Genomic DNA, 15,753 nt, shown 5'->3' with positions numbered 1-15,753 from the left:
CCCAATAGTATAGACTGATAGTCCAATAATATAGACTGATATCCCAATAGTATAGACTGATAACCCAATAATATAGACTGATAACCCAATAGTATAGACTGATAGTCCAATAGTATAGACATGTAACCCAATAGTATATACTGATATCCCAATAGTATAGACTGATAGTCCAATAATATAGACTGATATCCCAATAGTATAGACTGATAACCCAATAATATAGACTGATAACCCAATAGTATAGACTGATAGTCCAATAGTATAGACATGTAACCCAATAGTATATACTGATATCCCAATAGTATAGACTGATAGTCCAATAATATAGACTGATATCCCAATAGTATAGACTGATAACCCAATAATATAGACTGATAACCCAATAATATAGACTGATAACCCAATAGTATAGACTGATAACCCAATAATATAGACTGATAACCCTATAATATAGAACAATAACCCATAAATGTATAAATGTACCCCTTTCATTATAATGTATATCGCATTATTTCAGATATGACCGAAACAACAGTATCTTCCCAGAATGCATCGGTTACGACATCAGCTCCACAATCCTCTCAATCTTTGTGCCCGACATTTCCCGTGGAACAGGAAAACAAAAAGCTTACCTTCGCTATGATACCAAACAAGTGTGAACTGTAAGTACGTTGATTCTATCTTATCAGTTAATGGCTGTTTAACTTCTGAAATCAAATTGATTGATAAAAAATTTCAAGGAAAATTAACCGTAAGTAAAACAGATTGGAAAAACTGCGATCTCGTGCTGATCGTATGTCTTCTTCAAATGAATTGTTTTAATGTTAATATCAATAACTTGACTGTACCTTAATGTCATCAATACCAACACAGAAGGAGAGCAATCATTTCAGTAAATGTCTGTCAAAATGGAAACAGTATTTTCGGAAAGCGTTCCTGACTCGGAACAAACATGTGCAATGTACGAGTGGTGATTTTTACAGGTTAATGAACTGACTAAACATTTGAAATAAGAATACATGTATACACAGCACTCAGTTAAGGGAGGTAACTCTAATACTTATCACAGTTATGATGTTTAAGGTAGCATATCCTTAATATTAATACAAATCACAGGTATAATATATGAGGTAGCATATAACCTTAATTCTAACACAAATCACAGGTATAATGTATAAGGTAGCATATAACCTTAATTCTAACACAAATCACAGGTATAATGTGTAAGGTAGCATATATCCTTATCTCTATCACAGGTCACAGGTATAATGTGTAAGGTAGCATATAACCTTAATTCTAACACAAATCACAGGTATAATGTGTAAGGTAGCTTATATCCTCAACTCTATCACAAATCACAGGTATAATGTATAAGGTAGTATATCACCTTAATTCTAACACAAATCACAGGTATAATGTATAAGGTAGCATATAACCTTAATTCTAACACAAATCACAGGTATAATGTGTAATGTAACATATAACCTTAATTCTAACACAAATCACAAGTATAATGTGTAAGGTAGTATATCTCCTTGACTCTAACACAAATCACAGGTATAATGTATAAGGTAGCATATAACCTTGATTCTAACACAAATCACAGGTATAATGTGTAAGGTAGTATATCTCCTTGACTCTAACACAAATCACAGGTATAATGTATAAGGTAGTATATCTCCTTGACTCTACCACAAATCACAGGTATAATGTATTACGTAGCATGCATATGCAAGACCACACATTTGTGTTTTTTCTAACAAATCAGAAAGCACGAGTTTATTGCGCGGATGAATATATTTGCTTTCTGATTCGTTAGAAAAACACAAGAGTGTGGTCTTGCTTTTATCACATACCTTCCGTATTTGGTAGAGATCGATACAAAAATTTATAAACTTTGATATTTTTTTGCAAATACCGGGAACTTTTCAGTTCGACTTGACGAGGGGATTCCCATAAAAAGTAGTTCCGGCTAGTAGGTAAATACAACATTCGTATTGCACATGTGCAATACAGAACGTTGTATTTCATGGTCTGAAAATTGCTTGAATTACTATAACAAGATTCAACAGGCATGTGATAACATATTTTACAATCGAAACAATGTACCATTGTAAGACAAATTTTCCATTTTTTAACGATTTCTAGTTATCCTACCTCTAATTTTGCTTATTTCGACCTACGGTTTCCAGGAAGGTTCGCGTTCGAGTGGTTATGAGGAATACAAAATACATGAGGTCTCTGAGCTTCCTAAAGGGACGCGGGGTTAAACCTAACGTACGCCGGTAAGCTACTAAGTTATTACTACACGGGTTGTATAGCTGGTTGTGTGTCGTATTCAGCAGAGGACACGTGGAAGTTGTATGTGATCATCACAATAAAAAAATATGATTTTGTGATTTCGTTATTATGACGTTGATACCAGATGTGAAGTATGCAAGAGTTGAGGTATTACAGACATCGGGGGTATGTCCATATAGTTTCTGTCCGTTCTGTTACCCTTTCACGTTCATTTTGTCGATTTTTATACTGTAAATCCGAGGAGCCCATTGTTTTATATTCGATGTTAGTACAGAGTGTAGCTTTCTGACTATTTGGTTATCTCCCTTCCTTCGGTGATGCTACAAGTCGTGTCTCTCCTTTTTCATTGTGTATTTCTCCTATGTAGAATAAGGCCTCTTATTTCCCCCCTTCCATTTCCAAAATGTCACTCAAGATATCTTCAGTGAAATCCGCTTCTCTTTTTGTACGGTTTAAAAAATAATTCATACATGAACGGCGCATGAGTGTGACAAAAAAATAAATAATAATCTGAATAAAGCGGCATTAAGCGTTTTGTAGGAAGGGGAATAACTCTAGCTTTCCTCGTCTAGGATAAACATAACGATTTGAGTTTTGACTTTTTAGAAATCTTCATCTTACGGAGGTTGAAATGGTACCGACAGAGACAACCACCCCTGTCGGTGGTAGTGACAACATGACGACGACGGAAGCTCCCGCCGCGTGCCCTGACTACAGAATAAGGAACATCGGACTGTTGACTGTGATTGACACTGTGAAAAACGTCTGTCAGCTGTAAGTCAGGCTTTATATATACCACAGACATGTATCGTTTGTTTTTACGTTTTTCATTGAACAATGTGTGCAAGCTTAGCTTGATTTCCATAGCAATGAGCGTGTAAATTTAAAGAATGCCGCCATTTCTTTTTTAATATTTTTCACCTTGCACTTAGACTCTTATCACTTAATGGTTTAAGCTGACCTTAAGAAAGTGAGTTTAAAAAATAATCAAAACGTACCATTATTTTCAACAGCGAACAACTCTATTCTAATTGTAATATCCCCTTTACTAATTGTAATCGTTTCTTGAATTAATGGTTAACTGAAGTGTATGATAATACTGTGGTAATGCCCTTCTAGACTATATATAATGACAAATAACAGGAACAGGACTCCTGACACAAAGTGTCGGGAACACGTCATACAATTATGGCCGAGAATGCCAATTAAACAGGTCAGTGTCTTCTAGATTTTATATTATTGAATGTACACAAACACCTTTTGGTGTTAGAGCTGTTTAAACAGAAAAGTGTCAATGTAAGGTTTGTTAAACATACACTTGTACATGTAAGGACAGTTTAAAGAAATATTCTAACTTTTGTGTGTTTATCAACGTTACATTGTTGTGAGGTCTCAGATAGTGAGACGTTTGCCCTCCTTATGTTGACAGTTCATGAAAATTTAACAAATAAACATTGATTTATTGTAGAGTGGTCGGTGTGCAGAGAATTAGGATTGATACCCCGAGTACGAGGGGACGTGATCGGTACGTAGACTGTGTGGTATACTTAGGACAGGTAATAGGAGAACAGCTGCCTCGTGGCGTATATGTTTGTTATATATCCCATATACAGTACTAAGATTTACGAATAGTAAAAACAGTTAAGTGTACGGTCACACAGAGGTCATGTACATTTAAAGTGGAGCATCACAGACATTATCCTCGACATTTTCGTCGATATTCTAAGTTTGACGAATGTTTTATCAGATATTTGAAGTGGTATTGTATTGCGGTATCCTCTTACTAGTTAAGACTTTTTGGTAAATTCCATTCCGTAGAAGAAAAACACTTTGATATGAAAAGATGAAGCACATATATGTCAAGATGATTTTAAAGAAAGAACTCTTTACATGAACCAACATATATGTAACGAAATGTGTTTGTGCTAGATAAACAACTCTTAAGCATATAGCCTTTGAGAGTGATGGACCTGTTGTATTCCATGATAGCATGACGCGACTTATACCGATAAGAAATCTAAAGTACTCTCAGTAATAAATTGTGTGTTCATTGTTTCATGCCCAATTTGAGCTTGCAATGAACAGTTTGGTATAACATATATTATCATTGTGACATAATAATCACTCAAAAGCTTTTAAAAGGTCCTGCAGCCTATACTACCCCCCCCCCCCCCCCCATGTCATACCAGTAAAATGTTAAAATGTAGAACTATAATAACAGTTTATGTTTATTTCAGGTTTGATTTCGTTCCAGTGTTTCATTACTTAGAAGAAGATATTTTCTGATAAACATGACTTCCAATTAACAACACAGAACCAAGTCATCTTTGATCGAATGTTGAGGGTTCACTGTTTCTATATAAAACAACAACTAAAGGGAGACCACTACCACTACCACACATGTATACTACTTTGTAGGACGGATACGACAGCGTGGCGTCCTGGAGTTTTGAGGGAACGGTGTGGGTTTGTCTTTGTCCTTCATTGTATTTGCTAAAATATCCATACGACACTAGACTGTATGTAACTATACGCTTGAGACGTTGGAATCGGGGGCCTACGTCCGACCTCGGAAACAGTCACGCGAGCCTTACCCTGACATTTGTGGAAACTTTGATACAAAGTGTTATTTTTATATGTCATCGGCTCCAAAGGTACCCAGAGGTACTAAACGAAAAGAACACACCAGAAACAGTGAAACACGCCTGACTTTTGTATCAACTTGAGCCAAGTTTCAAAACCTCAAACTTCGTAGGGACCGGAACTTTAGCTATTGCGAAAATGAAAACTTAAATAACAAAATATATGAGCATATGCACTCTATGAATATCAACAGCTACAGCACTGACCACGTGGAAGGTTCCATACAGCTAACAGTCAACAGTTGGATGCGTCATTCCAGGATATAAAATCCCCGTTCGAAAACCAGCAGCTGTCGACTGATCGTCTGTAAATCAGGTTACAGTCCGTAAACTCGGTCGATGCTCGGAATGAATGGGACTGTCTAAAAATAGCTTTAAAATGATAATGATGAAGGATTGCAACACGCATCATGAATCATTCACATAAGTGGACGTGGGTATTGTTGATTCATTGAAATTAACACATTCAGGGAAGTTTTATCCGCAAAACTACTTAATATCTTTTTGTTCTTATTGTTTTTGCTAAATTCCAACTTCCAGTAAAAATACTTTTATATCATTAAAAAGAGGCCCGTAAGCTCTTACGTCCACCTGATTTGTAATACATTTCTTTTTTTGATTTGACAAATACAAATATTACACATCCTAATACGGCATTTTGACAGTGTTTTTTTCCGACAAAATACGTTAGGGAGTAACCAATTTACAACATGCATATATATATCGCGTGATAGCATAGACTGATTTAATATAGTCACATTCACCCCTTCTCAAGGTGATAAGTGGTATTGATATTCACAGTTTTAGATAAATCCTTAGGACATTTCCATCCATGAAGGGTATTTGATTCCAGCATATTAAGTAGAGGATTGAGGAAATTTAAGCCTTTCTGACCCCTAGTAGACCCAGCCTTTCAGGCCTTTGGAGTGACTCTGTGTGCTGATAGTTATACAATCAAACTGTAATCACGTGATAAGTATTCCAACCAAGTTAAATTTTATCCCATTGAAAATATGTAAAATATATCAGTAAGTGTTAATTTCCCTATATATATATAGTAAACTTCACCACGTCCTCCTGTAGAGATATCTAAATGTCCAAGTGTTCTATGTAACATGACAATCGTCAGCAGTAAATCTGCCGTTACCTGGGCCCGTATTCATGAAACCGTTCTCATGCTCAAGTATGTTTTTTTTGTGCTCAAGCCTAATTTCGTGTTTCAGTTATAAATTGATATAAAACTATTATTTGTTCAATGGTTTGAAAAAATATTTGAAGATAGTTATAGTCGAATACTATTTTTAATGTTTCATTTTACTTTTTGATTGTTTTACATTATTTAAGTGAGTTACAAGAAAGCTGGTTTGAGCACAGAATCCATGCTTGAGCATGAGAACAGTTTCATAAATACGGGCCCAGGTAACGGCTGATTTACTGCTGACAGTAGTCATGTTACATAGAACACTTGGACATTAAGATAGATAGCATACCTCGTACGTCATACTTGGTTTTAACATCTACATTGTATCATAACTATCATATTTTTCTGATAAATAAAGAAACAAAACAAACTATTTTGCCAATTTTACTAATATGTCTTATTTGTAATGTCATCTTAAGATAATCACGAACGCAGTTGTTAAATAGAACGCGCTCCTGTTGGTAATTCGAACCCTCACATAAATCTGAATTGTGAGGTTGTGTGCAAAGCATAACATAACATTTAAGTGATTCAACTTGTAAAGGTATATCGGAGTTGTCAGACGAGCTATACTCCGAGCCAAACGCCAAAGTAGAGAAAGAACGGAATGAATGAGGGAAAGACACAAATTATATCGAATTTTAGAGCCAGTCGAACCAGATAAAAAGACGTGTGGGTTGGACCAGTACATCGCTCGTAATATCTGGTTCTGATAATGTCAGCCACCTAACTGTTTCAGAGGCCATTTATTATTAAGTTATCAAAGAACAAGGAATTCATTATCAGGTACAAATAAAATCAAACAAATCTCTCTTAATCCTTCCGGTTTCTTGTGAGAATTTTTTTCGGAAGGGAAATGATTAAACCTCTTCAAATATCAACTTCTTTTCTCTTTCACAGAAGGAAATTCGAGGTTTTATATATCATATATATAGCTTTTACTTATTCAGCAGGAAAACACACGTGCGAACCAATAAATACAGCATGAACACATACTAAAGCAACAATCTCAACATATATTACTTCACTGCCAATACTCTCAATAGTCCAACCATGTTCCTCCTGTACAGGGCCTTAGTAATACGTTTGATATTTTAAAGGTATTCCGTCAACGTACACCGGTATTGTAATAAATGTTTACGTTATTATATCGAAATTGACAAGCATAACGTGACACATGGACAAGCCAACAACAAAACGACACATTTGTCTTTTTTATATTTCATTTTATTTTCACTAATTATTTCATTGACTGACAGTTAGATATATGCACCTTTATCTGTGGTACCGTTTGTAGTTTGACTTGGAGTGTAATGTTGTCTGATTTTACTATGTTTATCATCATAACATGAGTGAAAATAAATGGATTTCAACAATGGAACAAACAAGGGAACAACTACGGTTAACCGGGAGCAAAACAGTATCATGTTTAAATCACTTGCCTGTCGAATGAATAAGCAAATAGACGTTCATTTCTGGTTGTCATAAGTCAGAACATGCTTGAGATAATATCGTTAATAATGTTTTTTTCAATTGTTTTACATCATAGATAGATTCTACATATAAAACATACAAATATCCTAATTCTAACATTTTCTCAATATTTTTGTTTAACAAGTCCCTCTAAAATCAATGCTTATAGCATAAGAGAAGTTCTTAACCGGGGCTTCTATATTTCTGGGTTCACCTACATAAGGACTAGATTTTTTTCTGTGTTTCTGTGCATTAGAAATACCAGATATTATGTGGTGTTTTGTGGCAAAAGAAACGTAATTTTCAGTAATGTTTCTAATTTTGCTTCGTTAGATTAAACTTTATTAAATACATGTCCTCTAATGTAGGTTTCCTTTCCTGTTGCAATATGATATAGGAAATAGGACTAGGTTAACATGGGCATTTAATATAGGGACGTTTTACCATCAATAAACTGAATGAACTTTATTTTTATAATAAAGCCTCACTCTGCGAATTTTCCACTCTGATTGTCTTCCTAAATATACACAACAATTAATCTCACTGATACATCACCTGTCATGGACACCACAAGTAAGCTTCCTTTTATCATTGTACGGCCATGAATACCGTTACTGTTTATAAATGATAAATGATGTGTCGTACGGGGATTTATTTGACAAAGCGTCGTTTGGAGAAAATATATTTTCCTTTGTTAAAGTAAGTGTTCCATTTCTTGTTATAACTGATTATCTCCTGTTTATAATAACTACTTTTGTTACACCAACATATTATGCATTCCTCCCAAATTCAACCTCCGCGCCACATATAATTTGTTCATGATAATATACGTTTTGAACAGCGAGTTTATATTTCTGTCATTGGTAATATTTTGTAATATGATACTATAACATTATATATAATATAATATATTTTATATCGTATTTAATTATTATTTTAATGACTTCTTGTTATATATATTTATATCGTAAGTATGAGGACCACATTATATATATGATGTTTTCAATTGGTAGGTCACTAGATATGACAACCTGTTAACCGGGAAAGTTTCGCTGCCTTTTCTCGCCCTCTGTAATGAAGGCGAATTTATCATATCAGCAAGCAATTGTAAAGAACATAATTTACACAGTAATTAAATGTGGAGGGCGAAAATAACACTAAGCAAAAATTGATATCGTGGGCGAAGGGATTTGACTGGGCGAAAATTCCAAAGCGTACAGTAAGAATCTCTTGATTTCATCGCTGTCCTTGTTTTTAATTTGCTACTATCATTTTATCATTAAAATTTCTCATTGAGAATAAATGTATCGCTTAAACCAGCATTTGGTTATTAAGGAGTTTTTCGACACAACCAATGAAGTTGCACCATTCCTCCAGAGCCAGGTAACTGTTTTTTCTTCATGTACAATTCTTTACGGTCTCGGCCGCAAAGACAAAAAGTATTGCACCGTGTTTCGTATCCGTCATGCTGTCTTTTTCTTTGTTCAGACTCAGGATGGCAGTATAATGCTTCATATTGTTTCAGTCGCAAATAATAAACCACGACAAGGAGAATTACTTTCATTTTGTAACGTAGGGAGAATGCGTGAACCACTATACGCCTCCTGTCTCAGTCGTCAAAGAGACCGGTACTGGTGGTGGAGACCCGCCAACACTCGTCACAGGGCCAGTAGTTTGGGAAGTCTGCGCACCAGTCCCTGGGAAGACTAATGGCATAAACGTGTGAACACCTGTTGTTGGTGGTGCTGGTAGATTTGTTTGTCCAGGGACAGGTACGCTTGGCTGAATACCAGTTTGACCAGTTGCAGGCACGCCTGGTCGTGGAATAAAAGGAAAGCTAGGACTTATCTGGAACGGACCTGAGTTTTTCACTTCATATGACTGCCGGTTGGTGAATCTGGGGAATAAACGGTTACAACACAAACGTTTAAAAATCGAACACCAAAAGAGTAAGAAGAAGAATATTACGAAGTTGAATGTCGTGCATTGTGATTGTTCGCTTGTTTGAGGATGATGTGTAATAGGTAGAAAAGGCTATACCGCAACGCCAATTTTGATTTTTAGCGATTCATAATTTTTTATGACTGATGATGCTTTCTCGCATGTCACATACTTCATATTACCTATTTTGACCCATAAAGGACCGACCTTCAGAAAGTCCTTCATATAATAGATCTCGTAAAATATAACAGACAAATGGTAAACTCACATTGGCATTCCACGTGACGGGTTCCACACTGGGGTCAACACTTCTTGGTGGGCAACAGTTCTGTAAAAGTTATAATTTAATAAATTGTATACACTCTATGGTGGCATATTTCTGCCATCCACTTGCGACTTACGAGTTACGTATGTCGACATAATTATTGAAAGCTGTCGACATAATCTGAGAATATGTCGACATAACTTTTAACTTATGTCGACATATTATCACATTTGCCGAGATAATTTTGCCGAGATAATTATCTCGTAAGTGGGTAACTCGGCTTTTTATCGTGTTAATGCTCGGGTGTGACATCGACATACGACTTGCCACTTACGACTTATTTATGTAAAATCCCTCTTTGATTGATAAACTCTGTACATCATAGTAACCTACTGTAATATCCATATCTTTGATTTCCCATATGTACATTGATTTTACCAAGTTACTCGCCAGTATAGTCCCCACTGTTCAGTCACCATCAGCCCACCTTCGCGGTCCTCGTGCACACGCCTCGTTTTGGTAAGTCGGCAATAATCTACTAGGATGTCGACATAAATAAGTCGTAAGTGGCAAGTCGTAAGTGGCAAGTCGATGTCACACCCGAGCATTAACACGATAAAAAGCCGAGTTACCCACTTACGAGATAATTATCTCGGCAAAATTATCTCGGCAAATGTGATAATATGTCGACATAATTTAACAGTTATGACGACATCTTCTCAGATTATGTCGACATCTTTCAATAATTATGTCGACATACGTAACTCGTAAGTCGCAAGTGGATGGCAGAAATATGCCACCATAACACTCTTCTCAATACATATATCATACACGTATGTTAAATTAACCTCGCTCACAACAAGAACATTTCTGTTTTTAACGTTAAGACTGGTGTATAGTTGAACATGCTTCACGTACAGTATTCGAACGAGATTAGGAGAGACGATAGCAACGTCTATACACCAGTTCATCTCAACCAAACAGATCATCGTATAGACATCAAAACGCATGTTCTACAATGCTAGCATTAGCCAGCCTGTCTATGCTCACATGATTACATCCAAGGCCATTTCTTTGTTCTGGAATCGCAAAAATACTGCAGATTTTATGGACCTACATGGAGCTAGTCAGCTACTGTTTACTGTGGAACTCAGGTATTGTATTTCTTCAAAAAAAGTATAGACGAAACTCTCTTATTTAACTTACACGTAGCAGTCTCGTGGTCTGGTCTCAATAACGATGGTGTTGCTCTGCATTTGAACGTTGAAAGGAGGACAATTTACAGGAGGAAACCCGGGAACCTGAGGAGTCATTGCACGCCTAAAGGAGCCCTCAATGAAATATACATCTCTATGGAAAATAAAGGATATTCAATCGTTTACTGAGGAGTCATTGCACGCCTAAAGGAGCCCTCAATGAAATATACAATTCTGTGGAAAATAAAGGATATTCAATCGTTTACTGAGGAGTCATTGCACGCCTGAAGGAGCCAACAATAAAATATATAGGAACGTTTATACTTGTATACTGTATACAATACAAAGTCACGTCACTGCAAGGTGACATAAATAAATACAGACGTGTAAAGGAAAAAGAAGGACGCAAAAGCACACATCAGTATAAAAGAAAATGTATAAACCGGTATGACGATACTTGAATACACACATCAGTATAAAAGAAAATATATAAACCGGTGTGACGAAAACTAAATACACAAATCAGTATAAAAGAAAATGTATAAACCGGTATGACGATAATTGAATACACACATCAGTATAAAAGAAAATGTACAAACCGGTATGACGAAAACTAAATACACACATCAATATAAAAAGGGGAAAACGCACACACCGGTCTGAGGGTACACGATTTCACACTTGCATTAAAGTATAAACAAATATCTTTGTAAACGGTACCTACCTGATATCCTTTCTAACTGTCCTTGAATTTAATCTGACCAATTTATCATACGCTACTTTTCGTGATGTTACTGAAACCACCCTGGAAACAGAAACAATACAATATCTTAAATACACTCTCTCAGTATCATGTAAGGCTATATCGATAACTAACTCTCTTATTAGTATCATGTATGGATATCTTGATAACTAACTCTCCTATCAGTATCATGTATGGATATCTCGATAACTAACTCTCTTATCAGTATCATGTATAGATATCTCGATTACTATTCTCTCATCAGTATCATGTATGGATATATCGATAACTAACTATCTTATTAGTATCATGTATGAATATCTCGATAACTAACTATCTTATTAGTATCATGTATGAATATCTCGATAACTAACTCTCTCATCAGTATCATGTATGGATATCTCGATAACTTACTCTCTTATCAGTATCATGTATGGATATCTCGATAACTTACTCTCTTATTAGTATCATGTATGGATATTTCGATAATTAACTCTCTTATTAGTATCATGTATGGATATCTTGATAACTAACTCTCCTATCAGTATCATGTATGGATATCTCGATAACTAACTCTCTTATCAGTATCATGTATGGATATCTTGATAACTAACTCTCCTTTCAGTATCATGTATGGATATCTCGATAACTAACTCTCTTATCAGTATCATGTATGGATATCTCGATAATAAACGCTCTTATCAGTATCATGTATGGATATCTCGATAACCAACTCTCTTATCAGTATCATGTATGGATATCTCGATAATTAACTCTCTTATTAGTATCATGTATGTATATATCGATAACTTACTCTCTTATCAGTATCATGTATGGATATCTCGATAATTAACTCTCTTATTAGTATCATGTATGGATATATCGATAACTTACTCTCTTATCAGTATCATGTATGGATATATCGATAACTATTCTCTCATCAGTATCATGTATGGATATCTCGATAACCAACTCTTTTATCAGTATCATGTATGGATATCTCGATAATTAACTCTCTTATTAGTATCATGTATGGATATCTCGATAACTTACTCTCTTATCAGTCTCATGTATGGATATCTCGATAACTAACTCTCTTATTAGTACCATGTATGAATATCTCGATAACTAACTATCTTATTAGTATCATGTATGAATATCTCGATAACTAACTCTCTCATCAGTATCATGTATGGATATCTCGATAACTTACTCTCTTATGAGTATCATGTATGGATATCTCGATAGTTAACTATCTTATCAGTATTATGCATGGATATCTCGATAACAATCTTATTAGTATCATGTATGGATATCTCGATAATTAACAATCTCGATAACTAACTCTCTTATCAGTATCATGTATGGATATCTCGATAACTAACTTTCTTATCAGTATCATGTATGGATATCTCGATAATTAACTCTCTTATGAGTATCATGTATGGATATCTCGATAACTAACTCTCCTATCAGTATGATGTATGGATATCTCGATAACTAACTCTCTCATCAGTATCATGTATGGATATCTCGATAATTAACTCTCTTATCAGTATCATGTATGAATATCTCGATAACTAACTCTCTCATCAGTATCATGTATGGATATCTCGATAGTTAACTATCTTATCAGTATTATGCATGGATATCTCGATAACTATCTTACTAGTATCATGTATGGATATCTCGATAATTAACAATCTCGATAACTAGCTCTCTTATCAGTATCATGTATAGATATCTCAATCTCAGATCACAAATATATAGGTTTGGACATATCTCCACAAAATAAAATATACATTAGTAGAGTAAAATATACTTAACGTACAATTGACACTGATTATTTGGTAGGAGGTGGACAAGTAGGTTACGGCCCTGTCGAGACGTGTTCAGGACCGGACATGCGTTGCCTGTTGGTGTTGTGTTAGGTTTAACAGACGTGGGTGGTGTCTGGGATAGGGTACATGGTAAATCTGAAAACCAAACAATAAATACAAGATATTGATGTATTGGGGTTGTTTCATTCTATATCATAACAGCGGCAATCAGTGTGCATCTTTACAGTATATGTTTGTTCTACCTTCAACGACTGATAGGTCTGTACTGATTTAACTAGTATTACAAGCCACGTCGCTTTAATAATTCTAATGAAATAATGATTTTTTCTGTAAAAATAAGTCACATTATGTGTTCTCGAATTGAGACTGTATTTTTACCAGACTTATATTTCCTATGCATAGTCCGAAATTGCACCCAATAACCAGAATCGTCAATATGAACTCCATATCACAAACTGCTGTTACACGTGATTGTTTTCCAATCGGAAACTGTTCGGGTATTTCCGTCTTACAGATTGAGTGATCGGGACCAATCATATCGTGATATGAAATTCATACTTTGACGGAATATTCCGATAGGTTTTCCAATCGATATTTGTCACCTGATAGAAACGATAACTTCAAAAACAAATATATATTGTTCCTCAAAAATAACGGTTACACCAGTTATAAAACATTTTGTTTAGAACGTAACACTGATCAGAAGAAACCGCCCAGAAACATAAAATAGGGCTTTCTTTGTTGATTTGAACGTAATCATAATGTTTGAAATGTATTCTTTAAATATTGATTATCGATCCTTACATGATAGCGTCTTGATTATACAGGTTCAAAGAGCGTAACAATACCGAGGTACATGTATATGTAGCCTTGCGTATTTTAAGCCGGTAGTTTGTGAAAGTGTAAATGAGCGTATCGAGAACACATCGATCAGTCAGGATCCTTCACATGTGTGTACAAAGCATGTCGATAGGGACACACGTCAGAGTCATTCACATAACTGGTCGTAGATTAAGTGTACCGCCACAGAGACATATAATTGGGGCAAATCATCAATTCACCCAATTGCGTTCTTATAGATAGAAATATTGCGTTTAATCTGCACGATAGAGAATTGGGACCGGCGGTGATGTATAGAGTCTGAAGTATGTTATCCCATAGCACTATCTCGAATGTTGAAAGAATTTTCCAAAATGCAGTTATATTTCAACTATATTTGTTAAGATGATTGAAACTCGAGAATGTCATTATGATTTCGGTTAAACTGCTAATCGGAATCAAACGACATTTAATTGTACTTCTTAAAAGCTTGGCTATGAAAGAAACATTGATTTAAAAGGAATAGTGCTTGAATTAAACATGCATTAAATTATGTTTAAAACGTGTGCTCAGTTCCTCGTGCAGGGTGCCCTTATAGAAATATTCACGATAATGTCGTTAACATAAACAAAACAAAGTGCTTACCGAGTAACGAAACAGTAAGGAAAACTATCGACGGTAACTTCATCTTTGTATCCGAGAAATGAGATCTGAAATAAAAATCCGAAATAGAGTTTGAAATAGTTTGAAACTGTTTCTGATCTTGGACCGTATGCGCCTTTTTATAGTAGTAGCGGCGGCTTTTGTTACGTGGGTTTGGATTGGATGATTACTTGATGACATCACTGGGCGCATTCGATTGATGGTTTCATGATTTGTGGCTGACTAGCACAGTCAAAAAACGTAAACAAACGTCTGTAAAACACGTAGTTTTTAGATTGATCGGCTGCAAATAACAACCTGGAAATTTCCACAAATTTCCAATTGACGTTTTTGTGGCAGGTCTTCGTTGAGTCATATTTACGTCTCCAACAGTTACTTTACAAAGATGTTCGACTGGTGTACAAAAATATCATTGGTATGGAAGTAAAAGGACATAGAGGGAACTCTATATTTAAATAAAAATATTAAAATCAAACAATATCGTCTCCGGTAAAATGTCCAGGCCTAGATCAATGTCTGTGTGGCTATTTATTAACACGCCTGAAGTCGGGGGATCAGGAACACAATACACCTGCTGGTACCAACTGCATGTATCGTAGGAGGCGACTAATGTGGGAACTCCTAAAGAAATTGGGGATTTGCTTTGGTCACAAAAGCGACCACAATAAT

At 35.4% G+C, this 15,753-nt stretch overlaps 2 protein-coding genes across 3 annotated transcripts in view; one reads left to right on the top strand and one right to left on the bottom strand.

Annotated features, from left to right (window-relative positions):
• LOC110455663 overlaps positions 1–5,538 on the top strand; it is a 16,142-nt gene extending 10,604 nt beyond the window's left edge. The window contains exons 1-5 of one of the 2 annotated variants that reach the window (XM_021505929.1): positions 521–662; positions 2,193–2,285; positions 2,908–3,075; positions 3,770–3,826; positions 4,539–5,538. In XM_021505929.1, the coding sequence (XP_021361604.1) occupies positions 640–662; positions 2,193–2,285; positions 2,908–3,075; positions 3,770–3,826; positions 4,539–4,587 (390 nt within the window). In that variant the 5' untranslated portion in view covers positions 521–639 and the 3' untranslated portion in view covers positions 4,588–5,538. Of the gene's footprint in view, positions 1–520; positions 663–2,192; positions 2,286–2,907; positions 3,076–3,769; positions 3,827–4,538 lie in introns of those variants that run through there. The other variant, XM_021505920.1, reaches the window with a different exon arrangement.
• A 3,008-nt stretch (positions 5,539–8,546) lies between these two features.
• Positions 8,547–15,184, bottom strand: LOC110455592. The gene is made up of 6 exons (XM_021505791.1): positions 15,067–15,184; positions 13,593–13,737; positions 11,744–11,824; positions 11,030–11,173; positions 9,827–9,886; positions 8,547–9,514 (listed from the first exon to the last, which is right to left on the bottom strand). Exons 1-6 carry the CDS (start codon positions 15,107–15,109, stop codon positions 9,211–9,213), a joined length of 777 nt encoding a protein of 258 aa, XP_021361466.1. The 5' UTR covers positions 15,110–15,184; the 3' UTR covers positions 8,547–9,210.
• Between the last annotated feature and the right edge of the window lie 569 nt (positions 15,185–15,753).

This window comes from Mizuhopecten yessoensis, unplaced genomic scaffold (genome assembly GCF_002113885.1).
Source record: "Mizuhopecten yessoensis strain PY_sf001 unplaced genomic scaffold, ASM211388v2 scaffold931, whole genome shotgun sequence".
Classification (NCBI taxonomy): Eukaryota; Metazoa; Mollusca; class Bivalvia; order Pectinida; family Pectinidae; genus Mizuhopecten; species Mizuhopecten yessoensis.
The sequence above is the reverse complement of the archived record's forward strand: the minus strand, read 5'-3'. Positions and strand labels throughout refer to the sequence as shown.